This window comes from Cherax quadricarinatus, chromosome 7 (assembly GCF_038502225.1).
Source record: "Cherax quadricarinatus isolate ZL_2023a chromosome 7, ASM3850222v1, whole genome shotgun sequence".
NCBI classification, from domain to species: Eukaryota; Metazoa; Arthropoda; class Malacostraca; order Decapoda; family Parastacidae; genus Cherax; species Cherax quadricarinatus.
In genome coordinates this window covers 58,648,762-58,676,708 of record NC_091298.1, presented here as the reverse complement: position 1 = coordinate 58,676,708, position 27,947 = coordinate 58,648,762, and the positions used below count along the sequence as shown (strand labels likewise).

At 39.2% G+C, this 27,947-nt stretch overlaps 1 protein-coding gene across 3 annotated transcripts in view; it reads right to left on the bottom strand.

Annotated features, from left to right (window-relative positions):
• LOC128686874 (uncharacterized) overlaps positions 1-25,892 on the bottom strand; it is a 102,395-nt gene extending 76,503 nt beyond the window's left edge. For all 3 annotated transcript variants that reach the window (XM_070082522.1, XM_070082523.1, XM_070082524.1), the window contains exons 1-8: positions 25,834-25,892; positions 17,656-17,913; positions 13,038-13,221; positions 12,254-12,426; positions 11,386-11,644; positions 10,449-10,574; positions 7,122-8,191; positions 2,750-2,920 (exon numbers count right to left, since the gene is read on the bottom strand). In XM_070082522.1, coding sequence (XP_069938623.1) covers positions 2,750-2,920; positions 7,122-8,191; positions 10,449-10,574; positions 11,386-11,644; positions 12,254-12,426; positions 13,038-13,221; positions 17,656-17,912 — 2,240 coding nt within the window. In that variant the 5' untranslated portion in view covers position 17,913; positions 25,834-25,892. The remainder of the gene's footprint in view (positions 1-2,749; positions 2,921-7,121; positions 8,192-10,448; positions 10,575-11,385; positions 11,645-12,253; positions 12,427-13,037; positions 13,222-17,655; positions 17,914-25,833) is intronic.
• Positions 25,893-27,947: the final 2,055 nt, after the last annotated feature.

Below are 27,947 nucleotides of genomic sequence, written 5' to 3'. Positions count from 1 at the left end.
AGTGCTACAGCAGCAGCAGACGATGCTACAGCAGCAGTAGACGGTACTACAGCAGCAGCTGACGGTGGTACAGCAGCAGCAGCAGCAGCAGACAGTGCTACAGCAGCAGCAGACGATGCTACAGCAGCAACAGACGGTACTACAGCAGCAGCAGATAATACTACAGCAGCAGCAGCAGCAGCTGACGGTAGTACAACAGCAGCAGCAGCTGACGGTGCTACAGCAGCAGCAGCAGCTGACAGTGCAGCAGCAGCAGCAGCAGCTGACGGTGGTACAGCAGCAGCAGCAGCTGTACCACCAATAGTAGCGATGGTTGATTGGGGTTTATTATACAACCTGGCCAGCTCGGAGACACGCACTCCACTTTCATACTTATCAATGATCTTTTTCTTCATCTCTATAGTAATTCTCACCCTTATTGCTGTAGGGTTGGCACTAGAAGCTTTCTTGGGGCCCATGGACACTTATTTTGCAGATAAAATCACCAAAAACACTGTAATAATACGAAATGTTCCGATTGCATGCTTGGATGTTACCGCGGAGGCTGGCTGGTAAACAATGCCACCAGCGGCACATGTGAGGCTGGCTAAGGGCGCACATTGGACGCGTCTCGGACGAACAGCGGTGAGCGGGTTTTTGAGCGGTATGCGAGGCAAAATTTTTGCGATAAAAGCGAGCGGTATGCGGATTAAACGTTATGTGATGCCGACGGTATGCGGGGGTCCACTGTAGTAAGAATGGAACAAAACAGAATGACTTCGAGAGTGGAGGGAAGGCAGGGTAGAGGTTGGCCTAGGAAAGGTTGGAAGGAGGGGGTAAAGGAGGTTTTGTGTGCGAGGGGCTTGGACTTCCAGCAAGCATACGTGAGTGTATTTGATAGGAGTGAATGGAGACAAATGGTTTTTAATACTTGATGTGCTTCGGAGATTTGCAGTTGCTTGAAAACTAACCATCAGAATTCCATTTATATAGGCTCATTGACCTTATATTGAGTTACTCTATCCACCATAGGGAGTTTAGTTCGAATTTCTAATTTTAGGGGTTGTAAGAGAAGTAAATGCGAGGGTATTGGCAAGAGGCGTGGAGTTAAAAGATAAAGAATCGCACACAAAGTGGGAGTTGTCACAGCTGCTCTTTGCTGATGACACTGTGCTCTTGGGAGATTCTGAAGAGAAGTTGCAGAGATTGGTGGATGAATTTGGTAGGGTGTGCAAAAGAAGAAAATTAAAGGTGAATACAGGAAAGAGTAAGGTTATGAGGATAACAAAAAGATTAGGTGATGAAAGATTGAATATCAGATTGGAGGGAGAGAGTATGGAGGAGGTGAACGTATTCAGATATTTGGGAGTGGACGTGTCAGCGGATGGGTCTATGAAAGATGAGGTGAATCATAGAATTGATGAGGGAAAAAGAGTGAGTGGTGCACTTAGGAGTCTGTGGAGACAAAGAACTTTGTCCTTGGAGGCAAAGAGGGGAATGTATGAGAGTATAGTTTTACCAACGCTCTTATATGGGTGTGAAGCGTGGGTGATGAATGTTGCAGCGAGGAGAAGGCTGGAGGCAGTGGAGATGTCATGTCTGAGGGCAATGTGTGGTGTGAATATAATGCAGAGAATTCGTAGTTTGGAAGTTAGGAGGAGGTGCGGGATTACCAAAACTGTTGTCCAGAGGGCTGAGGAAGGGTTGTTGAGGTGGTTCGGACATGTAGAGAGAATGGAGCGAAACAGAATGACTTCAAGAGTGTATCAGTCTGTAGTGGAAGGAAGGCGGGGTAGGGGTCGGCCTGGGAAGGGTTGGAGGGAGGGGGTAAAGGAGGTTTTGTGTGCGAGGGGCTTGGACTTCCAGCAGGCATGCGTGAGCGTGTTTGATAGGAGTGAATGGAGACAAATGGTTTTTAATACTTGACGTGCTGTTGGAGTGTGAGCAAAGTAACATTTATGAAGGGATTCAGGGAAACCGGCAGGCCGGACTTGAGTCCTGGAGATGGGAAGTACAGTGCCTGCACTCTGAAGGAGGGGTGTTAATGTTGCAGTTTAAAAACTGTAGTGTAAAGCACCCTTCTGGCAAGACAGTGATGGAGTGAATGATGGTGAAAGTTTTTCTTTTTCGGGCCACCCTGCCTTGGTGGGAATCGGCCGGTGTGATAATAAAAAAAAAAAAAAAATTCTAATTTTAGGGCCCCTTGCCCGATAAAGGGTTAATACTTGATGTGCTGTTGGAGTGTGAGCAAAGTAACATTTATGAAGGGATTCAGAGAAACCGGCAGGCCCGACTTGAGTCCCAGAGATGGGAAGTACAGTGTCTGCACTCTGAAGGAGGGGTGTTAATGTTGCAATTTTACAACTGTAGTGTAAAGCACCCCTCTGGCAAGACAGTGATGGAGTGAATGATGATGAAAATTTTTCTTTTTCAGGCCACCCTGCCTTGGTGAGAATCGGCCAATGTGTTAATAAAAAAACAAAATATAAAAAATCTATTTTTCAGTCTTTAATATGCTGGTTGCTCATAATAAACGATTCCTGATAAGCCAGGCTTTGGTACTTATATTGGACTTTATGCTGCTAGCACCAATAGCTTGACTGATCTAGTCTGGGACTAGACTAAAGGGATGATGACCCTCAAAACCATCAAGAGGTTATGGTGAAGAAGACCTGAACTACAGCCTTCATAAAAGTACAGTACTAAATAATAAACTAATTTTTTCATTATTAAATAATCAGTACCTGCTTCTCACAAAAAATGAACTTGCCTGTGGTTGGCTGAGGTATTAATTTCTGGAAGAGGTCCACTAAGATCTTCGACAGACTGGTCCACTGACATGCGTAAGGAATGGATTTGGTTCTGTATGTCATACAGCATTGATCGAATTTGCTGTAATCGCATAATTTCATGTCTATGCCGAGTAATTTCCAGGTGTGCTCTGTAAAATAAGATAAAATGCATTAGTGATATAATTTATATGAAAGGGCTGAAGAGGGGTTGCTGAGAACCATTCACTAAAAAGAGGATGGAGCATAATAGGATGACTATGAGGGTATAAAAATCTGAGGTGGAGGAAAGGAGAGGTAGATGGTCATCCCAGGAAGGGTTGGGAGGGATAAAGGAGACTGAACATGCAACAGGCTGAAGTGAGTGCAACAGGAGTGAATAGAGGCAAGTGATTTTTTGTGACCTGGCATGCTGTTGGAATTTGAGCAAGATAACCTTTATGAAAAGATTTAGGGAAACCAATTATGTACTATGTAGCTGGATTGGAGTCCTGAATGTGCCTGTGACTGCACTTTAAACGAGGGGTGAGGGTACTGCAATTTGTAGGCCCATCAGAACTATGTTAGCACACTTCTGACAAGACAGCAATTGAATTAATGACCGTGAAGGTGTTTCCTCTTGTTTTGGGTCATCGTCCCTCATTGAGAGACAAACCAGTGTTAAAAAAAAATAAAGATGTGCATATTTCTTAAAATATTGCCCATTTCCCATCAAAGTAGAGTAGCCCAAAGAAGGGAAACATTCACTCTCATTCATTATCTAGCTGTTTCCAAACTGCATACATAATCAATTCAAACAATACACTGAATTACATCATCACCACACAACTTTCTGCAGGACAGTACTGTACCTCATTCCTCCAGAACTCTAGCCCAGGTAACTGGTTTTCCTGAATCCCTTCATAGGTATTACCTTGCTTATAGACCAAACAGCACATCCAACCCTAAAAAACGAATATGTATCCACTCCCAACTGGATGCTCAAGCCCTTATCACTAATAACCTCCTTAACATCCTTCTTCCAACTTTTTCTGAGATATTCCCCTTACATCCACCCCAGATATATACACCCTCTTGGTAAACCTATCTGATTCCATCCTTTTTAAATGACTAAATCATTTTGACACCATCTCTATTTGTGGCTACAAACAGGTAGCTTTTTTTTTTAAGCTGAAAAGATAAGCAAAAAATTACACAGCAGGTACAGTAGTTTTAATTATATAAATATTGAGTAGATGAACCAAGCGGCTGGCACAGACAAATAGTCAACAAAAATTGTAAATACTGCAACGAGTACATATTACATTCATAAGGGGGAAGATGTACATGTTTATAGAGGGGCCACAGATATATCAGATCACTTTCTAGTTGTAGCTACACTGAGAGTAAAAGGTAGATGGGATACAAGGAGAATAGAAGCATCAGGGAAGAGAGAGGTGAAGGTTTATAAACTAAAAGAGGAGGCAGTTAGGGTAAGATATAAACAGCTATTGGAGGATAGATGGGCTAATGAGAGCATAGGCAATGGGGTCGAAGAGGTATGGGGTAGGTTTAAAAATGTAGTGTTAGAGTGTTCAGCAGAAGTTTGTGGTTACAGGAAAGTGGGTGCAGGAGGGAAGAGGAGTGATTGGTGGAATGATGATGTAAAGAGAGTAGTAAGGGAGAAAAAGTTAGCATATGAGAAGTTTTTACAAAGTAGAAGTGATGCAAGGAGGGAAGAGTAGTATATGGAGAAAAAGAGAGAGGTTAAGAGAGTGGTGAAGCAATGTAAAAAGAGAGCAAATGAGAGAGTGGGTGAGATGTTATCAACAAATTTTGTTGAAAATAAGAAAAAGTTTTGGAGTGAGATTAACAAGTTAAGGAAGCCTAGAGAACAAATGGATTTGTCAGTTAAAAATAGGAGAGGAGAGTTATTAAATGGAGAGTTAGAGGTATTGGGAAGATGGAGGGAATATTTTGAGGAATTGTTAAATGTTGATGAAGATAGGGAAGCTGTGATTTTGTGTATAGGGCAAGGAGGAATAACATCTTGTAGGAGTGAGGAAGAGCCAGTTGTGAGTGTGGGGGAAGTTCGTGAGGCAGTAGGTAAAATGAAAGGGGGTAAGGCAGCCGGGATTGATGGGATAAAGATAGAAATGTTAAAAGCAGGTGGGGATATAGTTTTGGAGTGGTTGGTGCAATTATTTAATAAATATATGGAAGAGGGTAAGGTACCTAGGGATTGGCAGAGAGCATGCATAGTTCCTTTGTATAAAGGCAAAGGGGACAAAAGAGAGTGCAAAAATTATAGGGGGATAAGTCTGTTGAGTATACCTGGTAAAGTGTATGGTAGAGTTATAATTGAAAGAATTAAGAGTAAGACGGAAAATAGGATAGCAGATGAACAAGGAGGCTTTAGGAAAGGTAGGGGGTGTGTGGACCAGGTGTTTACAGTGAAACACATAAGTGAACAGTATTTAGATAAGGCTAAAGAGGTCTTTGTGGCATTTATGGATTTGGAAAAGGCGTATGACAGGGTGGATAGGGGGGCAATGTGGCAGATGTTGCAAGTGTATGGTGTAGGAGGTAGGTTACTGAAAGCAGTGAAGAGTTTTTACGAGGATAGTGAGGCTCAAGTTAGAGTATGTAGGAAAGAGGGAAATTTTTTCCCAGTAAAAGTAGGCCTTAGACAAGGATGTGTGATGTCACCGTGGTTGTTTAATATATTTATAGATGGGGTTGTAAGAGAAGTAAATGCGAGGGTCTTGGCAAGAGGCGTGGAGTTAAAAGATAAAGAATCACACACAAAGTGGGAGTTGTCACAGCTGCTCTTTGCTGATGACACTGTGCTCTTGGGAGATTCTGAAGAGAAGTTGCAGAGATTGGTGGATGAATTTGGTAGGGTGTGCAAAAGAAGAAAATTAAAGGTGAATACAGGAAAGAGTAAGGTTATGAGGATAACAAAAAGATTAGGTGATGAAAGATTGGATATCAGATTGGAGGGAGAGAGTATGGAGGAGGTGAACGTATTCAGATATTTGGGAGTGGACGTGTCAGCGGATGGGTCTATGAAAGATGAGGTGAATCATAGAATTGATGAGGGAAAAAGAGTGAGTGGTGCACTTAGGAGTCTGTGGAGACAAAGAACTTTGTCCTTGGAGGCAAAGAGGGGAATGTATGAGAGTATAGTTTTACCAACGCTCTTATATGGGTGTGAAGCGTGGGTGATGAATGTTGCAGCGAGGAGAAGGCTGGAGGCAGTGGAGATGTCATGTCTGAGGGCAATGTGTGGTGTGAATATAATGCAGAGAATTCGTAGTTTGGAAGTTAGGAGGAGGTGCGGGATTACCAAAACTGTTGTCCAGAGGGCTGAGGAAGGGTTGTTGAGGTGGTTCGGACATGTAGAGAGAATGGAGCGAAACAGAATGACTTCAAGAGTGTATCAGTCTGTAGTGGAAGGAAGGCGGGGTAGGGGTCGGCCTAGGAAAGGTTGGAGGGAGGGGGTAAAGGAGGTTTTGTGTGCGAGGGGCTTGGACTTCCAGCAGGCATGCGTGAGCGTGTTTGATAGGAGTGAATGGAGACAAATGGTTTTTAATACTTGACGTGCTGTTGGAGTGTGAGCAAAGTAACATTTATGAAGGGATTCAGGGAAACCGGCAGGCCGGACTTGAGTCCTGGAGATGGGAAGTACAGTGCCTGCACTCTGAAGGAGGGGTGTTAATGTTGCAGTTTAAAAACTGTAGTGTAAAGCACCCTTCTGGCAAGACAGTGATGGAGTGAATGATGGTGAAAGTTTTTCTTTTTCGGGCCACCCTGCCTTGGTGGGAATCGGCCAGTGTGATAATAAAAAAAAAAAAAAATAAATAAATAAATAAAATAAAATAAAGGGGGAAGAGCACTAAACTTGTAGGAGTCATACAGTGCCTGGAAAAAAACAAGGCATTCAGACTCAATTCAAGGAACTGGAGTACAGGTCCAATTCTTTAGATCAAGAGCCCCTCACCAGCATCAAGGAACCATCCATGAGACGAAACAAGTTCATAATGAAAACAAAGCATTAAAAAAGTTAAACAGTATGCCTCTTTCATCCAGCCCAAAAATTATTAAAATTTTCTCACAGTCCCAACTTTAAGTAGTGTGTTTCTAGTACAGAATGTCACATTGCCATTATGTAACCAATTCTGCACATACAGTATATGTATACTTCACATTCCCTCCCAAATCTAACCTTATCTCTCCCTATAAATATTCTAATTGTTATATAACTCTTCCTTTCCATTTTTATTCATACATTTCCTAATAGGTTTATATTACTCTGACTGGTTTTTAATTTATTTTTTACTCTCAACCTGGCATTGGAAAATTAGCACTCACCTGCATATTCTCTGCATATTTTCAATATGCCGACTAAGGAGCTGAACTCCAAACTGTGGATCAAGCGTGGAGGACGTTTGGAAGCGTGATGTGGATGTGAGGGAAGACATCCGAGACTGAGACACTCCTGAAAGTCCTGAAGGTCCAGGAACTGCAAGATCCTCATTAGGGTCACTGTGGGGGGCTTGTGAGATGGACGATATCAAAGGAATGGGAGGCAAAACTGGGTCTCTTTGGTTATTTTGGGACTCACAAGGGACATCAGTTCTTGCTGGGTCCACCTCCCTCAACTGCGAGTCTCTTACCACATTTGCTTGGGTTGCACCTAATTCACTTGGGCGTATTTCACTATTTCTTGCACTCTCCTGAGCACCAGTATCGTGGGTGCCCTCACGTCTAATGCCTACACCACCACCACCGCCACCAGTATCACTATCCACTTCAATATTTTGAAAAGTACTTCTTAAACCTACTTCATTTCTGGTGTGTGCTAATATGTAACGTCCACCGTGAATAACTGGGAAGTACTCCACATGTAATCCAGCACGCTCTGACTGAGATCCAATGGACCGCAGACTGGGTATCCCATTATTTATTGTATCTTCATCATCACTAGCTCTTTCTTCTGTTCCGCGATAATTTCTCCGTTCGCTATTACTACTGTCATTTCTTCTTGTCCCAGACACTGCTTCATCACTTGCCACTGGTGCCCTATGGTCCCCAGATCCACCCGGTGCACCAGTATCTCCCAAACTGTTCACACTGGATGCCTCTCCAGCACTGTCAGAATCTTGACCAGGTCGATGAAGCCTTGAAGCCCACAACAATGAAAGGCGAGTATTTCTCTCAGACACACCACTTGCTCCGCTGGTGGCTGATGAACTAGAATCAAGACTGGATGAAGAAGCACTGTCATCACTAATAATTTGCCGCAAAGTCCGAACAGCACTCAAGCCATAATCCTCTTCCAATCTCAGATTCAGTTCATTGGAAGCTTGAGAATCACGACCTCCCTGAATGTCTGGAGCCCAAGATGACCGACTTCTTGAATTCTCACCATGAGATGAATCCTGAGGAAAATGGAAAAATGTTGTGTGTTCACTAAGAATGTGCACTAAGAATTCATGTACAGTATTCTCATTATTAGTATTACCTTTTTTTTAACACACTCACTGTCTCCCAATGAGGTAGGGTGACCCAAAAAACCAGAAATACTTTCACATTCATTCATTCAATCACAGTCTAGCTAGAGGCATGCTGACATCACAGCTCGGGAAGTAGGCTGGTAAAGAGCATTAACCCAGGGTGGTACTACTGCCCTGCCAAATGGGTGCAAAATAGAAACCTGTAACTGTTTTATACAATGGTAGCATTGCTGTTTTTTTTTTTTAACTAGAAGACAGGTGCAACTTGCTGCTGCTACTACACGTGTATGTACATGCATGTATACACACTCGTCTAAATTTCCTTCTAATTTCTTAACAGTTCTTGTTCATAGTCTTTCCTTTCATTTCCATGAGGAAGTGGAGAAGAATGCTTTCTTTGCAAGCAATTTGTGTCACAAAAGGTGACTAAAATGCTTGAAGCAAGGGGTTAATAACCCCTTCTCTTGCATAAATGACAAAATTTAAAATGGAAATCATTTAAAAAAATAATAATAATGATATGTTGTATATCTTTATATGTGCATGCTTCTAAACTTGTATTCTAAGCACCTCTGCAAAAACAGTGATAATGTGTGAGTGTGGTGAAAGTGTTGAATGATGATGAAAGTATTTTCTTTTTGGGGATTTTCTTTCTTTTTTTGGGTCACCCTGCCTCGGTGGGAGACGGCCGACTTGTTGAAAAAAAAAAAAAATATATAATTTCCATTTTAAATTTTGTCATTTATGCAAGAGAAGGGGGGTTATTAACCCATTGCTTCAAGCATTTTAGTCACCTTTTGTGACACATATTGCTTGCAAAGGAAGCATTCTTCTCCACTTCTTCATGGAAATGAAAGGAAAGACTAAGAACAAGAATTAAAAATGGAAATTATTATTATTATTTATTAATTTTTTTAACATGTCGACCGTTTCCTACCAAGGCAGGGTGAACAAAAAAAAAAAAAAAACCATTCAACATTCAACACTTTCACCATCACTCATACATAATCACTGTCTTCACAGAGGAGCTCAGCTACAACAGTTGGATGTCCTTCCAAACTGCCAACATCCTAAATTAAAATTATTCTTTGTAGTAGTGGTAGTAATGCATTTTATCATGCTTCAAATATACACACTTTAGTTGGGTCTCAGGAGAGAAGTAAGCACACCAGCACTGACATAAACTAAATTGCCAACATGCCAGATGCTCTTCCTGTAATATCATGTGCAAACTATACAGGCTTAAGTTAAAATACTGAGAGGTTATACAGGAGACACCATGCCTAAACCACCTGACAGTCATATGCTTTGTCATTTGTTTTAACACGTCGGCCGTTTCCCACCGAGGCAGGGCAACCCAAAAAAGAAAGAAAAAACTATCATCATTCAACAATTTCACCATCATTCATACATAATCACTGTCTTTGCAGAGACGCTCAGATACTACAGTTTAGATGTCACTCCAAACAGCCAATATCCCAAACCCCTCCTTTACACTGTACTTCCCATCTCCAGGACTCAAGTCCTAACTATTAATTAGCCCTGAAAAGCTTAACAACTTTTGGTCCAGACTGGCATCAATTATTAATACAGTAATAATAATACTTTAAGATTTTATATATCTTCGAGTGCTTGACCTTAAGAAATTCACAGGCACTCAAACCATAAATACAACAACTATGATAAAAAAAGAAAACTAAATTTTAAATTCAAGAATGGATAATGATCATCAGGATCATAAGCTCTGGAAAGAGATGCACTTTCAACTGAGACTTATAAGCATGACCAGATTCCTGTGTTGGCGAGTCTGGGAGCTACTTGAGAAATGACTGTGAAAATTATTTCTCAGCAGCAATTCATAGTAACATTCCCAGGCCTGATGTGTAATGGTTGAAGCATATCAGCAAGATATGCTTGAACCCAAGTCTAGATTTAATTCTTGTCATGATAGGGAATCACTGCAGCTCATACAAATAGATATTAGTGGGAACTAAGGGGTATATACCAGCCTAGATGCAAGATTCAGTACAGACTGAAGCTTTTTAAGCAAGTAATTAAACCAACCCACAAACAAACAATTGAAAAAATCAATTCGAGAATAAGCAAATGTGTGACTAAGGACCAAGCTACTTTCTGATTACATACAGATTACATAAATCAAAAGTAGTCAATTCTACAATACCTGATTCTGTGTGGTTCCTCTTCTTTCTTCAGTTACTTGCCGAGCAAACTGACGTGCTTGATTTAGAAGTGCCTGTTGCCCTAAGGTTGCTGGTGGTGGTTCTATAGGATCTGTACCTCTATCAATCTGTCAAAACATTATAAAGCATCTAAAATGACTGCAATACATTAATTTCTGACAGACTTTTTCAGGAGACAATGACAGTCTATACAATGTATGACAACAGAACATTTAAATGATAAGAAAAAAAAAAAAAAAAAAAAAGCCCATGGCCAATCAATTGACATCATTAACCTCTTAAATGTGTCCAAAGTACTAGCATTCAAGTGATGACTAAGCATCCAACATACTATGTAATATGTATAATTTTTCATGCCTTCAAATATGCCACTTGCCAATATTTTTGACCTCAGCACAACTGTTTGGGTCTCCAACAACCTCTTCATGCTTTTGAAAAAATCTATGACCAGATGATTCCACATAGTGCATCATGGGTAACACTGCCTAATCAATCTAAGTAAACAATGACATCAGGACTTCTTGTTTCACCACCGCTTACCTACCAGCAAACAGGGTATGTAACTGGCAGTCATTCAAAATTCATTACAATTTCATGATATTAACAGTGGAATTCAGCCAAAAAACACACTATCGATTTAACCTAGAATAACCCAATATAGTCAAACTGACTTATTTCCATGTTTTGATGAGTATTATACCAAGAAAGAACTGTAATATAAGATTTTCTTGTAAATACATGTTTTACAGTGGTCTTGAAGGTGCATAGATGTTATCGACACAGAAATTACTTAATGTTTATATAACCACAACATTCCCTTGAACCTAAATATCTACCATAATAATTAACAAATACACTACTGCCACAAACAAATAGAAATATTTTAAAGAATAAAAACTCCCCCTCTACAAAACTCACTCTGCTTGCTGCTCGAGTCACATTGCTGAGGGCTCTGCTGGTAAGAGCCTCATATCTTGACATTAGGTTGAGATACTGATTTGACAACTGATTGTAACGGTGGGAGAGTTGCTGCTCTCTCTCCGCTAGCTCTGACTGAGAGAGAAATGGTGCACCCGTTGATCCCCCAAGTCTGCAGGAACCTTGGGCTGATCGATCATGATGAGAGTTGGCAATGCCAGTAATCAATTTGTGTCCAAGAGGGTCAAACTTCACATACCTTTTATCAGATAAAACAAGAGTTTTCAAATTAATTATATCTATCAAAAATACAGTAAGGTAAATATTTTAGACATATTTGATGGTACAGACATTTACAAAGAGTATACTATATAATGAAAGCAATTGCAATAGCCCAACAGGAATATTATCTTTAAAATATAGCATGAGAATATAAATAAATTACAAATTATTAAGAACAACTGTACATCAAGGTGGATGAAGACAGAAGTGTTATTTGTTACATCAATTTAATTAGGAAACAAGAACACAATTATACAACATTCAAACACTCATTTTATTTAATTTAATAACATTCAATATGAGTTTGGGAAAGGATTTTTATTTTTTTTAGTAATATGAAAAGATGAGCACCTATGAATACTGTAAACTCTCATTTTCTTTCTTTTCCTTTTGGAAGCATCCCCTCTCCATGAAGTGGAAAATGGAGAAAGGATGTAAAAAAGGAGGGGTCTATGGCAGTAGCAATAGTGGCAGTGCTTGGGGAAATAAGTGTCAACAGCAGCAATGTTGGTGCATATTTGCCACATACTTCAATTAAGAAGTATCAGATACTTTAAAGTGCATTTAACACTCTGACCTTTCTTACCTTACTTTCTCTTTATCATCTGCAGTACATATTTTTGCAAAAGGCTGTGGTTGAAACCAGTCCCAAAAGTAGATTTCATTGAATGTTGCAATAACAAGGACCTGGTCTGTTGGATGAAATGCCAGGGAGGCAATGACTGTGTTCTTCTCTGTGGTCCACACTTCACTGCCACCCTGTTCCAAAGGCAAATTTTTTTTAATTAGAAGATAAAATATATTTATTGTGCCTATTTTTAGAGAGTCAAATTAGGCAATATAAAAGATGTATTATGTTAAGAGAGGTGGCAAGCAAGTTTTCAACACCAATCAGAAGAAAAATCCTCATCTGAAGGAGGCTCACACACAAAAAGAGGAGGACCAGGGGAAAAACAATATCATGACATGTAAAATACTTAAAGAGGATAAGATGTAAAAAGTGAGCCAGGAGACATATGTCAGCTAAAAATAAAGAGAAGTCAGAGATAGGTTAGGAAGTACCTACCAGGTAATTAATCTAGTAGTAAATGGAATAAACTAGAAAAAGAGGTGTTACAGCAAATACTGTACTGTATACAGTGTCAAAAGTAGATATATTTAGGCCCTAGAGGCCAGAAATCAGTAAAGTTCCTCACAAAAAGTTAAGAGGCAGGACCAGGAGCTATGACTCGACCCCTGCAAACAACTAGTTGAGTACATCAAGCCACCTCCCTGAACAAAAAAAAATAATCACATATGGATACTCGGAATTACAATACGTAATTCTACTCCAGAGTCTTATCACTCTTTACACACGATGCCTCACCAACCTTGAGATCCCACACCCTGACTTCTCCCCCAAGGCAGCCAGAAGCTATGATCTCATTAGATGCAGGATGGAAGGCAACACACCAGGGGGTTCTGGGATGACCCTCCAAGGTACATATGCAATGACCAGTCTTCACTTCAGTCACATAAATGTTATGATCTCCATGCGTTGAAGCAACTTTTGATCTAGAAATAAAGAAAAATACAACACTGCTGTACTTGTCGAATATGTATCTGATGATGTACAGTCACAGACAAAAGTTTCGACACTCCTCAATGAGCTATTTGGTTAAGGAATGAAGAAAATGTTTGACCACAACTGTGCATATACATGTACAGTTAAAAACAAGTCCTACTTACATTCCTGAAACGACATACTGAAGGAATGAGAGATTGAACTGCTAAAGCTTGCTTAAGGGTCAGTACAGCTTTAAACAGGTGTGTAACAAGTTTTGACTATGACTGTTTCTGTATAACATATGTATGCATGTATAACTATGTAAATGTACCACTGTGGAGAAACAGCTTAACAAAAGAAATACAGACACAGATAGCAGGGAATTCTTTATTATGTTTCTCATGCTAACAATGTCTTTATTTGCATTTGTCAGATTATGCCATTATTTACCTTCTTCAGGAGAAACTATACGCTTTTGTCAATGAGTGTACTGTATTGTACACATAAACAAGAAAATAAAATCTACATTTGCCAGCAAATTGTAGCTACCAAGCCATATGTGACTTTTTGTGAAGTACTACAACTGTAATAAATGTAAATAATACTATGCATAAAAATTTACACTACTTACATACAATACAGTTAAGAACATAAGAATAGAGGAGAACTGCAGTAGGACTACTGGTTCATGCTAGGCAGGTTCTGCTCACACCCAACCACTCTTGCTCATATATTTGTCCAGCTCATATTTTAAGTTAACCAAAGTACTCACATAAGTGACATAACTTGGCAGTTTGTTCTGCTCACTACAACTTTATTGCCAAACCAGTACTTTCCTATTTTTTTTTTCAACAAGTAACCCGTCTCCAACTGAGGCAGGGTGACCCAAAAAGAAAATACTTTCATCATCATTCAGCACTTTCACCTCACTCATGCATCATCACTGTCTTTGCAGAGGCACTCAGATATGACAGTTTAGAAGTCCCTCCAAACCGTCAATATCCCAGACCCCTCCTTTAAAGTGCAGGTATTGTACTTCCCATTTCCAGGACTTAAGTCCGGCTAAATCTATAATAACTGGTTTCCCTGAATCCCTTCACTAAATATTACTCTGCTCACACTCAAACAGCTCGTCAACTCCCAAAAACCATTTGTCTCCATTTAATCCTATCTAACATGCTCACACACACTTGCTGGAAGTCCAAGCCCCTCGCTCACAAAACCTCCTTTACGCCCTCCCTCCAACCTTTCTGAGGATGACCCCTACTCTTCCTTCCTTCCCCTACAGATTTATACACTCTCCAAGTCATTCTACTTTGATCCATTCTCTCTAAATGACCAAACTACCTCAACAACCCCTCTTCAGCCCTCTGACTAATACTTTTAGTAACTCCACATCTAATTACCCCATTCCGAATTCTCTGTATAATATATACACCACACATTGCCCTCAAACAGGACATCCACTGCTTCCAGCCGCCTCCTTGCTGCAGGATTTACAACTCAAGCTTCACACCCATATAAGAGTGTTGGTACCACTATACTTTCATACATTCCCTTCTCTGCCTCTATAGATAACATTTTTTGTCTCCACAGATACCTCAATGCACCACTTACTGTTTTTTCCTTCATCAATTCTATGGTTAACCTCACTTCTTCCATACTCCCTCTCTCCAATGTGATATCCAATTTTTCTTTATCTAAATCATTTGATACTCTCATCACCTTACTCTTATCTATGTTCACTTTCAACTTTCTACCTTTACAGACCCAATTTCCTATATCCTTTCTAAATCTAAATTTATTCAGCATAAACTCATTGCTTGCAAAACCTGTCTTTGATATATATTTTCAGCACTATTTATATTCCCTTTTTCTATTCTGGATTTTTATCTGTACATTTCAATCATTTTTTTTTTCAACAAGTCATCCGTCTCCCACCGAGGCAGGGTGACCCAAAAAAGAAAGAAAATCCCTAAAAAGAAAATACTTTCATCATGACTCAACACTTTCACCTCACTCACATATATGTAATTACTGTTTTTGCAGAGGTGCTCAGAATACAACAGTTTAGAAGCATATACGTATAAAGATACATAACATATTCCTCCAAACTGCCAATATCCCAAACCCCCTCCAATAATTACACCCACCATGACAGCCAAGACCGTAGGTCAGCTAGACACCACCAAGCTGCCACAGAGTTCGGCCACCTCGGAGAGTGTAAATTCATCACCTTCATCCCATCTTTGTAGGAAAGATTTCTGATACAGGGGATTCACTGTCTTTCCTCTACATGTTTTATAGTGCATTTATGTCCATTTTTGTAATATGGAGAACCAGAAATGAGCTGCATAATCAAAGTAAGTTTTACTAATGATATATAAAATTTTAGTACAATACAGTATAAATTGGGACTAATATTTATACTTCTTGATATGAAGTCAAGAAGCCTATTAGCATCATGTTATTGTGAGCATTTACACACTTGTCTTACTTTAGAGTTCTACTAGCAAAATGTCCTAATTTTTTTGCATCCTGTTTAAGATCTATATTACAGAACAGTATAGTACTGTACTTAGTTTATAGTGCCATAATTTATTCTTTTTCCAGAACTAGAACCTTACATTTGTTTACAATAAACTGCATTTGCCACTTTACAACCACATCAACTTATCCAAATCATCCTATAGCTCCCCTGTGTCCTCAGAAATTGTTTTGCACCCAATTGTACCATCATCAGCAAACATACTTTTGTCACCACTTATAAATGGTTCCCATTCTGACTTCTACCTATTCATACAAACTCTCTTGCCTACTGGTCATCATGCCTCAAGTCAGAAGAGAATTTCTACTCCAATACTTAGTTACTTTCTTCTCAGTCTTCTATCCATAACAATCTGATTCAAAGGCTTTACTGAAATCCAAGTGCATAATGTTGTATTTTTTATTGTAGTCACTGAGCCGTATGCGGCTCTAGAGATACAAACTGCAGATCACTATATTTTACAGATGTTCTAATGCACTACGTAAAATATTGTGTGAATCATTTAAAATTTTGTACATCACTTAATAATACGGGTAAATAAGCAGGCAGCTGTGGGTTACTCTAGTATTAAGAAGACTGTCACCCTACAGTCACTTGTGAATCACTTTAGTATCAAGATTGTGAATTACCGAAGATGAAATACCACGAGCATAGCTCTACTCTTGTAGTTTCATTTAGTACACCCAAATTGTATAAGTAATGCTGTGTATGCTAGGGGCTTTTCAAACTACTGTACTCTATTTATGTATAATACATTGAAAAGTTTTGATTTTGATTTTCCTACATGTTCAAATGGACTATCATAAATTACTATAGCCATATCAGATCACTTTCTGTTATCTAGGTTTCTGATACAGAACTGTACTTCATGATGATTCCCTTTCTTATTCCTCTGAATTGCAAAAATTTTCATGAATATGACCTCAAACTTTCTCAGTATACAGTACTTATATTCCTAATTATTTATTTATTATGATGCAAGCAGAAGGTCCATGTATTTACTGTCTATAATGAGTATAATAGTTGCACCACCACCAAGAATGTTTTGGGTAATATTTTACCTATTGTACTTACTTGACATATACTGAACAGTGCACACACAAATATTCTGAAGAGGATATTTGAAGAGTTAAATACCTTCAAACAAGTGAGCAAGATACTGATTGAAGAAGTCTTTATTGTACAATATTACACCAAAAATTAGCTTTTGTAATAAACCAATGTACAATAAAGACTCCTCTGCAATCACTGTTTTACCCACCATCTGGTTGGTGCTTTGCCATTTTTCTGGTACTTTCCAACTGGAGACTAATGATTAAATACATCAACATACCTGTGACCAGTTTCCAGTTTTTCTATCCTCGCATCTAAGCCTGAGCTAAGACCTCTTTGTTGACTTGCCTGGGCAACCAGGCTCTTGCTGACAGTGACTTACAGGCCAACATAGCCATCACAACCTGCCTGATCTGGTACGTGTAGCATCAGTGGTCCAGTTTCCTCTTAAAAGTTTCTACAGTACAATATACCATACTAACCAAAAAACAATTATACAAATTAACACAGGTACCATCCAACTTACAACCGAGCTTGGTTCCAACCAACTGGTCGTAAGTCGAAATAGATGTAAGTCGAACCTTACTACTGAATATCAACATCACATTTGTGTAATGACTTTATTTTATTGCTTTATTTTGGTATTTCATTTTTTACTTTACTTTTTATGCTGTTAGTACTGTATTTTATACTGTAAGGTTTAGGATAAACACTGTGTACAACACAAACAGTTGTTTATTTCCCAGAAATTTGGCATAAAAAACACGGTCGTAAGTCGAGTGGTCGTATGTCGAGCAGGTCGTAAGTCAGATGGTAGGTGTACAGTATAGGAAAAACATACCCATCAGGACTAAACACCATCAAGAATGTAGACTTTGGTGCACCAGGCAGCTGACATGAAAGTTGAGAATGCTGGCGAAACACCAAAGTCTCCTCCGTCACACGATGTAGCTGATTAATAGTTGCCCTTGGATACCTGGTTGGCACTTCCCTTCGCGAGAGAAGTACTGCTGTGGGCACTAAAAGAGGGTCATATTGTAACCCCCCTCCTGTCTCCCCCCCACCTTCCAGTTTCATATCTGTGTCTGGGTCATCCATCCTGGAAAGGATACAGTATAATGTATAAATTATTATTATTATTATTATTATTATTATTATTATTTTTTTATTTATTTTTTTTTTCAACAAGTCGGCCGTCTCCCACCGAGGCAGGGTGACCCAAAAAAAAAAAAGAAAGAAAATCCCCAAAAAGAAAATACTTTCATCATCATTCAACACTTTCACCACACTCACACATTATCACTGCTTTTGCAGAGGTGCTCAGAATACAACAGCTTAGAAGCATATATGTATAGAGATACACAACATATCCCTCCAAACTGCCAATATCCCAAACCCCTCCTTTAAAGTGCAGGCATTGTATTTCCCATTTCCAGGACTCAAGTCCGACTATATTATTATTATTATTATTATTATTATTATTAACTGGACTACTGGACCAGTAGTAAGATTCCCAAATGTAAACAGCTTCTATTCTATTCTAATAAACAGAAATCAGTCAGTTTCCAGCTTCATCAACCAATAATAATGATGTTTAGTACAAGTGTTGAAATTGCGGGGAGAAAAGAAGGGGTCATTCAGGGCTAACATAACCTTGCTAATGATTGTTTACAGCTCTAGTGTCTGCAAACTCTGTATAGGTCTCCCTCAACATTCGCGAGGGTTAGGGGATCAAGAGCCTCGCGAATGTTGAAAAACCGTGAACGTTTGGTGCCCCAATATATTGTAGGGAAATATATTACAATACTGCTTCCTTAACTTGTTGAACCATGAATAATCATAAAATACATGAAAACGTCGTAAATTGTACTAAATATATACATGTTATGCTTTAATAACGTATGTTTTTAATAACATGTATGTTAATAACATGTATGTTATTAAATACCACAGACTCCACCACTGCCTCCACCAATGCCTCCACCACTGCGAGTCCCTACTACCCTCCCTCCGACCCCCGCAACTGGCAGCCAGCCCTCCCACCACTCAGTGTGGTGAGTGTTTTGTTTGTTCATTATTTGCTATTAAACTACAGAATAAATAATGTAAACCCATTCATGACTGCATATTGGAATGGCTATTAGGAAAGGTATTAGATGGTGACATCATGTGTTTACTCTTGAACACAGCAAAGAATCGAACATTTCTGTTATTGCTAATAATACAGTGGACCCCTGCATAACGATTACCTCCGAATGCGACCAATTATGTAAGTGTATTTATGTAAGTGCGTTTGTACGTCTATGTTTGGGGGTCTGAAATGGAATAGTCTACTTCACAATATTCCTTATGGGAACAAATTCGGTCAGTACTGGCACCTGAACATACTTCTGGATTGAAAAAATATCGTTAACCAGGGGTCCACTGTAATAGTAATAATAATAATAATAATAATAATAATAATAATAATAATAATAATAATAATAATAATAATAATAATAATAAATACGATATAATTGAAGAAGGAAATTGTACAAAAATATGAGGGAGTGGTTGACACATCGTCAGTGTGACTTTGTTTATGCTGGAGTGAACATTAGTCTCCCTGCTCTTCCAAACATTTCACAATAATTCAGCAGTTGAGGCAGTGGTATTTAATAACATATGTTATAAATAATAACAGTACATGTTATTATTAATAACATGTATTATTATTACCATGTATGTATTTAATAACATATATGTTATAAATAATAATATTAAATACCATTGCCTCAATCACTGCCTCTACCACTCCAGTCACACTCAATCTACAAGCACCAAACACAATGAATTATTGTGAAATGTTTGGAAGAGCAGGGAGACTAATGTTCACTCCAGCATAAACAAAGTCACACTGACGATGTGTCAACCACTCCCTCGTATTTTTGTACAATTTCCTTCTTCAATTATATCATATTTATTATTAATTATTATTATTATTATTATCATTATTATTATTATTATTATTATTGTTATTAGCTGTAGCAGAAATGTTTAATTCTTTTCAGTGTTCAAGAGTAAACACATGATGTCACCGTCTAATACCTGTCCGAATAGCCATTCCAATATGCAGTCATGAATGGGTTTACATTATTTATACTGTAGTTTAATAGCAAATAATGAACAAACAAAACACTCACCACACTGAGTGGTGGGAGGGCTGGCTGCCAGTTGCGGGGGTCGGAGGGAGGGTAGTAGGGACTCGCAGGTGGCGGGAAACTTAAATATGATTTGGCGGCTGGGAATTTGGCGGTTGGAAATTCGCGAATGTGTGAAGCCCGTGAAAGTTGAAAACGTGAATGTTGAGGGAGACCTGTATACAGTATATAACTATAATATATACAGCATAGAAGATGCCTAAAACTTAAGCTAAATGTCACTACTTAATAATAATATAAATGTTTCATAGTACTTAAAATAATAAAAAAATGCATAAGAACATAGTTAAATTTTCCCGAAATCAACCAAGCACTGAGACTGGCTTTCGATGATAAAAATGATTACTTTATTTGGTTTTTGGCTAATGATGAGTTTGGGTCCTGAGAAATTTGTGATGAATGGTTTAGAAAACCGACAAGTTGAAGAAAGAGACACTTATGCAACATATGGGAACCTTTATTGAAGATAAAGATTCCCATATGTTGCATAAGTGCCTCTTTCTTCGTCCTGAGAAACTGGCCACTATTTAAAATTTTACAATACAGGCAAGCTACCAAGTCCTTGGAAAAAATAGTTACTGTAATTGGTTAGCAAATTGTTTTTGTTACATTAGGCTTGGTTGAATTATGCTAGGTTTGATTGGGTTCTTGTAGGTTAGGTTGGGTTACTCTAGAATATATTAGGTAAATCTCATTAGAGTACATTGTTAAAAACTTATCTTTTTTTACAACTGACTCCACAAGCAAAATGTGTCAAAAAATAGCTGTCTTTTTATGATTTTGAAAAAAAAAATACATCTCTTTTACGATTTAGACAAAATATATATCCACTGCAAAAGCTACATAATATTCGACATTTAAAGTTTATATACATATTATATTCCCAGGTCAGAACCCTAACAATGTTACACAATATACTTAACACCAAAGATACTTATAACATGGCAAATACACTAATTTGTTGTGCAAATTGCTATTTAATGAAATCTTAGCCACAGTTTTACTCTATGATGCGGAACCCTCTCAATTTCATATATGTACTGTATATTATAAATAGCAACAATATCTACCCACAAAGTTAGAGCAAAGGAAGGGGTAGCAGTAATGTTGAATGATCAGTTACGGAAGGAGAAAAGAGAATATGAATGTGTAAATGCAAGAATTAAGTGGATTAAAGTAAAGGTTAGATGCGAGAAGTGGGTCATAATGAGCGTGTATGCACCTGGAGAAGAGAGGAATGCTGAGGAGAGAGAGAGATTTTGGGAGATGTTAAGTGAATGTATAGGAGCCTTTGAACCAAGTGAGAGAGTAATTGTGGTAGGGGACCTGAATGCTAAAGTAGGAGAAACTTATAGAGAGGGTGTGGTAGGTAAGTTTGGGGTGCCAAGTGTAAATGATGATGGGAGCCCTTTGATTGAACTTTGTATAGAAAGGGGTTTAGTTATAGGTAATACATATTTTAAGAAAAAGAGGATAAATAAGTATACAAGATATGATGTAGGGCGAAATGACAGTAGTTTGTTGGATTATGTATTGGTAGATAAAAGACTGTTGAGTAGACTTCAGGATGTACATGTTTATAGAGGGGCCACAGATATATCAGATCACTTTCTAGTTGTAGCTACACTGAGAGTAAAAGGTAGATGGGATACAAGGAGAATAGAAGCATCAGCGAAGAGAGAGGTGAAGGTTTATAAACTAAAAGAGGAGGCAGTTAGGGAAAGATATAAACAGCTATTGGAGGATAGATGGGCTAATGAGAGCATAGGCAATGGGGTCGAAGAGGTATGGGGTAGGTTTAAAAATGTAGTGTTAGAGTGTTCAGCAGAAGTTTGTGGTTACAGGAAAGTGGGTGCGGGAGGGAAGAGGAGCGATTGGTGGAATGATGATGTAAAGAGAGTAGTAAGGGAGAAAAAGTTAGCATATGAGAAGTTTTTACAAAGTAGAAGTGATGAAGTGATATGGAGAAAAAGAGAGTGGTTAAGAGAGTGGTGAAGCAATGTAAAAAGAGAGCAAATGAGAGAGTGGGTGAGATGTTATCAACAAATTTTGTTGAAAATAAGAAAAAGTTTTGGAGTGAGATTAACAAGTTAAGGAAGCCTAGAGAACAAATGGATCTGTCAGTTAAAAATAGGAGAGGAGAGTTATTAAATGGAGAGTTAGAGGTATTGGGAAGATGGAGGGAATATTCTGAGGAATTGTTAATTGTTGATGAAGATAGGGAAGCTGTGATTTCGTGTATAGGGCAAGGAGGAATAACATCTTGTAGGAGTGAGGAAGAGCCAGTTGTGAGTGTGGGGGAAGTTCGTGAGGCAGTAGGTAAAATGAAAGGGGGTAAGGCAGCCGGGATTGATGGGATAAAGATAGAAATGTTAAAAGCAGGTGGGGATATAGTTTTGGAGTGGTTGGTGCAATTATTTAATAAATATATGGAAGAGGGTAAGGTACCTAGGGATTGGCAGAGAGCATGCATAGTTCCTTTGTATAAAGGCAAAGGGGACAAAAGAGAGTGCAAAAATTATAGGGGGATAAGTCTGTTGAGTATACCTGGTAAAGTGTATGGTAGAGTTATTATTGAAAGAATTAAAAGTAAGACTGAGAATAGGATAGCAGATGAACAAGGAGGCTTTAGGAAAGGTAGGGGGTATGTGGACCAGGTGTTTACAGTGAAACATATAAGTGAACAGTATTTAGATAAGGCTAAAGAGGTCTTTGTGGCATTTATGGATTTGGAAAATGCATATGACAGGGTGGATAGGGGGGCAATGTGGCAGATGTTGCAGGTGTATGGTGTAGGAGGTAGGTTACTGAAAGCAGTGAAGAGTTTTTACGAGGATAGTGAGGCTCAAGTTAGAGTACATAGGAAAGAGGGAAATTATTTCCCAGTAAAAGTAGGCCTTAGACAGGGATGTGTGATGTCACCGTGGTTGTTTAATATATTTATAGATGGAGTTGTAAGAGAAGTAAATGCGAGGGTCTTGACAAGAGGCGTGGAGTTAAAAGATAAGGAATCACACATAAAGTGGGAGTTGTCACAGTTGCTCTTTGCTGATGACACTGTGCTCTTGGGAGATTCTGAAGAGAAGTTGCAGAGATTGGTGGATAAATTTGGTAGGGTGTGCAAAAGAAGAAAATTAAAAGTGAATACAGGAAAGAGTAAGGTTATGAGGATAACAAAAAGATTAGGTGATGAAAGATTGGATATCAGATTGGAGGGAGAGAGTATGGAGGAGGTGAATGTATTCAGATATTTGGGAGTGGACGTGTCAGCGGATGGGTCTATGAAGGATGAGGTGAATCATAGAATTGATGAGGGGAAAAGGGTGAGTGGTGCACTTAGGAGTCTGTGGAGACAAAGAACTTTGTCCTTGGAGGCAAAGAGGGGAATGTATGAGAGTATAGTTTTACCAACACTCTTATATGGGTGTGAAGCATGGGTGATGAATGTTGCAGCGAGGAGAAGGCTGGAGGCAGTGGAGATGTCATGTCTGAGGGCAATGCGTGGTGTGAATATAATGCAGAGAATTCGTAGTTTGGAAGTTAGGAGGAGGTGCGGGATTACTAAAACTGTTGTCCAGAGGGTTGAGGAAGGGTTGTTGAGGTGGTTCGGACATGTAGAGAGAATGGAGCGAAACAGAATGACTTCAAGAGTGTATCAGTCTGTAGTAGAAGGAAGGCGGGGTAGGGGTCGGCCTAGGAAAGGTTGGAGGGAGGGGGTAAAGGAGGTTTTGTGTGCGAGGGGCTTGGACTTCCAGCAGGCGTGCGTGAGCGTGTTTGATAGGAGTGAATGGAGACGAATGGTTTTTAATACTTGACGTGCTGTTGGAGTGTGAGCAAAGTAACATTTATGAAGGGGTTCAGGGAAACTGGCAGGCCGGACTTGAGTCCTGGAGATGGGAAGTACAGTGCCTGCACTCTGAAGGAGGGGTGTTATTGTTGCAGTTTAAAAACTGTAGTGTAAAGCACCCTTCTGGCAAGACAGTGATGGAGTGAATGATGGTGAAAGTTTTTCTTTTTCGGGCCACCCTGCCTTGGTGGGAATCGGCCAGTGTGATAAAAAAAAAATCTACCCACACCAAAGGAAATAAAATTGCATGTTGTGCAAATTGTTATTACACATGACGCAGTGAACCAGTGATCCATCGTTGGGTGGCTGAGTTACTGGTCACAGCCTCATCACCATAACACCATCAGCACTGCATTCCCTTTCACTTCAATATATCACCTGCTTTTGCCCTCAACAGTAAATCTAAGTACTGTACAGTATTATTATTATACATTATGTTAGGTTTGATTAGGGTGAGTTATGTACTGTAACCCAGAAGTTTGGTTACACTGGGTTTGGTTGGGTTAGTTTTTTTTTTTACATATGCACAAATAAAAAATACCTCAAATGTACATTATAATCATGGGAGAGCGCTAAACCCGTAGGAATTATACAGCGCATGTGGGGGAATGGAAAGTATTCAGGCTTAATTCAGGGAACTGGAACACAGATCCAATTCCCTAACTCAAGAGCCCCTCACCAGCATCAAGGAACCTCCCTTGAGGGGCCTCAAATGCACAACTACATAAATTTTGGATAATTTAGCTCAAAAAATAATGAAGTGGGAACTGGGAATAAAGTTCAACTATAAATCATTCTTTGCAGAAATAGTCTGTTACTTTACACATTCTCCAACTTTAAATTATAAATTATCCCTAAAAATCCCAGGATGTAAACTCAATATTACTGCAGATTATTAAGCCCAGGATAATCCAATTAAGCATATCAATGTGGCACTGGTATACCTGGATTATACCTGGAGAGGGTTCCGGGGGTCAACGCCCCCACAGCCTGAACTGTGACCAGGCCTGTAACCCAGACCTTTCACACGGTGAGGGTCTGGGTTCGATTCCCAATGAAGGGGTGAAATCATCAGATGTGTTTCCTTACACTGGTTGGCTATGTTCACCCATCACTAAAATGGGTACCTGGGTGTTAGTCAACTTGTGGGGGTCACATCCTGGGACACAACTGACCTAATTTGTCCGAAATGCTCTGCATAACAAAGGGCTTTCTATACAGTTGTATGTCACTGATGTCAGCTAGGCCTATATACCTTGTACATATACATGTAGTAAATAAATGGGATCCTTTTAAGGTCCCCTCCCCCAGTGTGCAACCTACAAAAGTTGACTAACTCCTAATTATCTATTTTCCGCTGGGTAACAATGACAATACTGGGTAATAGGGACAACACGTGTTAGATTTGTTCATAAAAGGACCCCAATGAAAACAAATCACTTTGCCTGACTTCTTTTTGGGTTATCCTAGGTAATTTACACATGTTAAACTGTAAGATTATGAAACTGTACTTATGTGTACCTGTACCTAAATGTAGTTACTTACACTATCTACCTATCTGTCTATCAGTTCGTCTCGTGGTGGGGCTCTAGTTCCCGTCCCCTCTGGTGTAAGCTGAGCGTGGTACCACTACAAGCTACCCTCGTCAGTACCAGTTAAATATCACACACCTGCCACAATTAAACATCACCTGTGGCCAGACAATGCACACAGGTGTCCTGGAGAGAATAAGGAGAGGATAATAGAGGGAAATACTGGCAGGTGGCCAATTTAACCCTTACACATATTCTCTGGCTCATCACATCGCTAACACGTACCATGTAAACACACAATTAAACCTCGAAATTATCTTCCTTCCACTAAATTTGAAGCCTCCGCACATCCCCTGTGTGAATGGGGAGGCTTCTGTGCCTTCCCCCATGGCCTCAGTACACCCAGGGTATTATAAAATGCAGGAAATATTGTCATTTACCCGTTCAAGTAGACGACGCCATTACTCGGCAAGCATCACCGTCCACTCCCTTGTTTATGTCAGCTGCTGTGACGTCACCAGCGCCAAATTCAAAGTCTTAGAAAGTCAAACTAATCCATGTCTGCATTAATAACTCATTACCATTGTAAGAATATATATACATGTAAACAGTGCATTACCATTGTAAATTGTTCAGCTATCAAAACTTTATGACCCAGTCCGTGGACCCATTTTGTGCTTCTGTAAGGACCCCAATGGAAATAAGACACGTATTTTACTAACTTACTATGTATGATAATTGTATTTATGTGGGCCTGTACGTAAATAAACCTAGTTACTGACCCCAATGGAAATAAATTACTTTGACTTTATTAGGTTATCCCGGGCTATTTACACATGTATTACCATTCAATATAGTTGCATAAGGAGGATTACCAATAGACCCCTGGCTGTCTTCAAGCAGGCACTGGACAAGCACCTAAAGTCGGTACCTGAACAGCCGGGCTGTGGTTCGTACGTTGGATTCCGTGCAGCCAGCAGTAACAACCTGGTTGATCAGGCCCTGATCCACCATGAGGCCTGGTCACAGTTCGGGCCACAGGGGTGTTGACCCCCGGAACTCTCTCCAGGTAACTCCAGGTCCAGGAATAAACTTATGAAAGGGTCTTAACTATCCATGGCTCAAAAAAGTCATCCTGAGATTTATTTATTTATTTATTTATTTATTTATTTAGTAATTTAAGCATACATACAGAGGTACAAAAAATACAGGTAAGAGCAGCATGCCAAAGTCACTTATATGCATAGCATTACGGGCTGGCTTAAAATTAACTTAAGATTAACTAAGCAATGATGAAATCAGTGATAAAACATTATTGTAAACAGATAACTATAAAGCACAAATGAGTATTACAAAGACAGGTCATATGGTTGCATGCATTGCCGTACATTCAGTCGAATGGAGTATTCTGTTAGGTAGTGTATTTAAAAAAATAACAAAGTTAGATTGGGTCCTAGGTTTAACATTTGTGTGATATAATTGTGAGTAACATATAGGATATACAATTTATAAGGTTCAGTTATTCAGTATTTATTTGGTTTTGAGTGAGTAAGTGATCTTTGAGAAGAGACTTGAATTTATAAACAGGACCTGCCTCGTATGGGCCAGTAGGCCTTCTGCAGTGTTCCTACATTCTTGTGTTCTAGTGTTTCTTTTATATTTACATGTAATGAATTCCAGATTTTAGGGCCTTTTATGTGCATTGAGTTTTTGCATAGCGTGAGATGGACACGAGGAACATCAAAGAATGATCTGTGCCTTGTGTTATGGTCATGTGTTCTGTTGAGGTTGGCAAGGAGATGTTTGAGGGGAGGGTTAATATCAGAGTTAAGTGTTCTATGTATGTAATAGGTGCAGTAATAAGTATGGATGTTTTGTATGGTGAGTAGGTTGAGTGTTTTGAATATTGGTGGAGTGTGCTGCCTGTAGTGAGAATTTGTTATCATTCTAACTGCAGCCTTTTGTTGGGTAATTAGTGGTCTGAGATGGTTAATTGTTGTTGAGCCCCATGCACAAATTCCATAGGTGAGATAGGGGTAAATAAGAGAGTGATGGTATAAACCTTGGTAATAAATACCGACAAGTTGGTTTAGAAAGACACGTAAGCAAACACTATAACATATTTATTAGAAAACGTTTCGGTCCTGGGACCTTGATCACTTCTAACATACAGAGGTAGAAAGACATTATATATATAGGCGGAGAGTGAGATGTGACGCACGTGACCTGAGGAATGTCATAAGAACATAAGAATGGAGGAACACTGTAGAAGGCCTACTGGCCCATGCGAGGCAGGTCCTTATCAAAACAACCTCTGCCTATGATGAGGACGGGTAGACGATGAAATCATGTGACTCCTGTGTTGTTGGGTTGGTGCTGCTTAAGTATCATGTATGCCAATGTTTTTGAATGAACATTAAAATGGTATAAAATACCGACAGATTGTTAGGTAAGACACATATGCAACAGTTAGGTATCTTTATTTCGAAACGTTTCGCCTACACAGTAGGCTTCTTCAGTCGAGTACAGAAAAGTTGATAGAAGCAGAAGATAC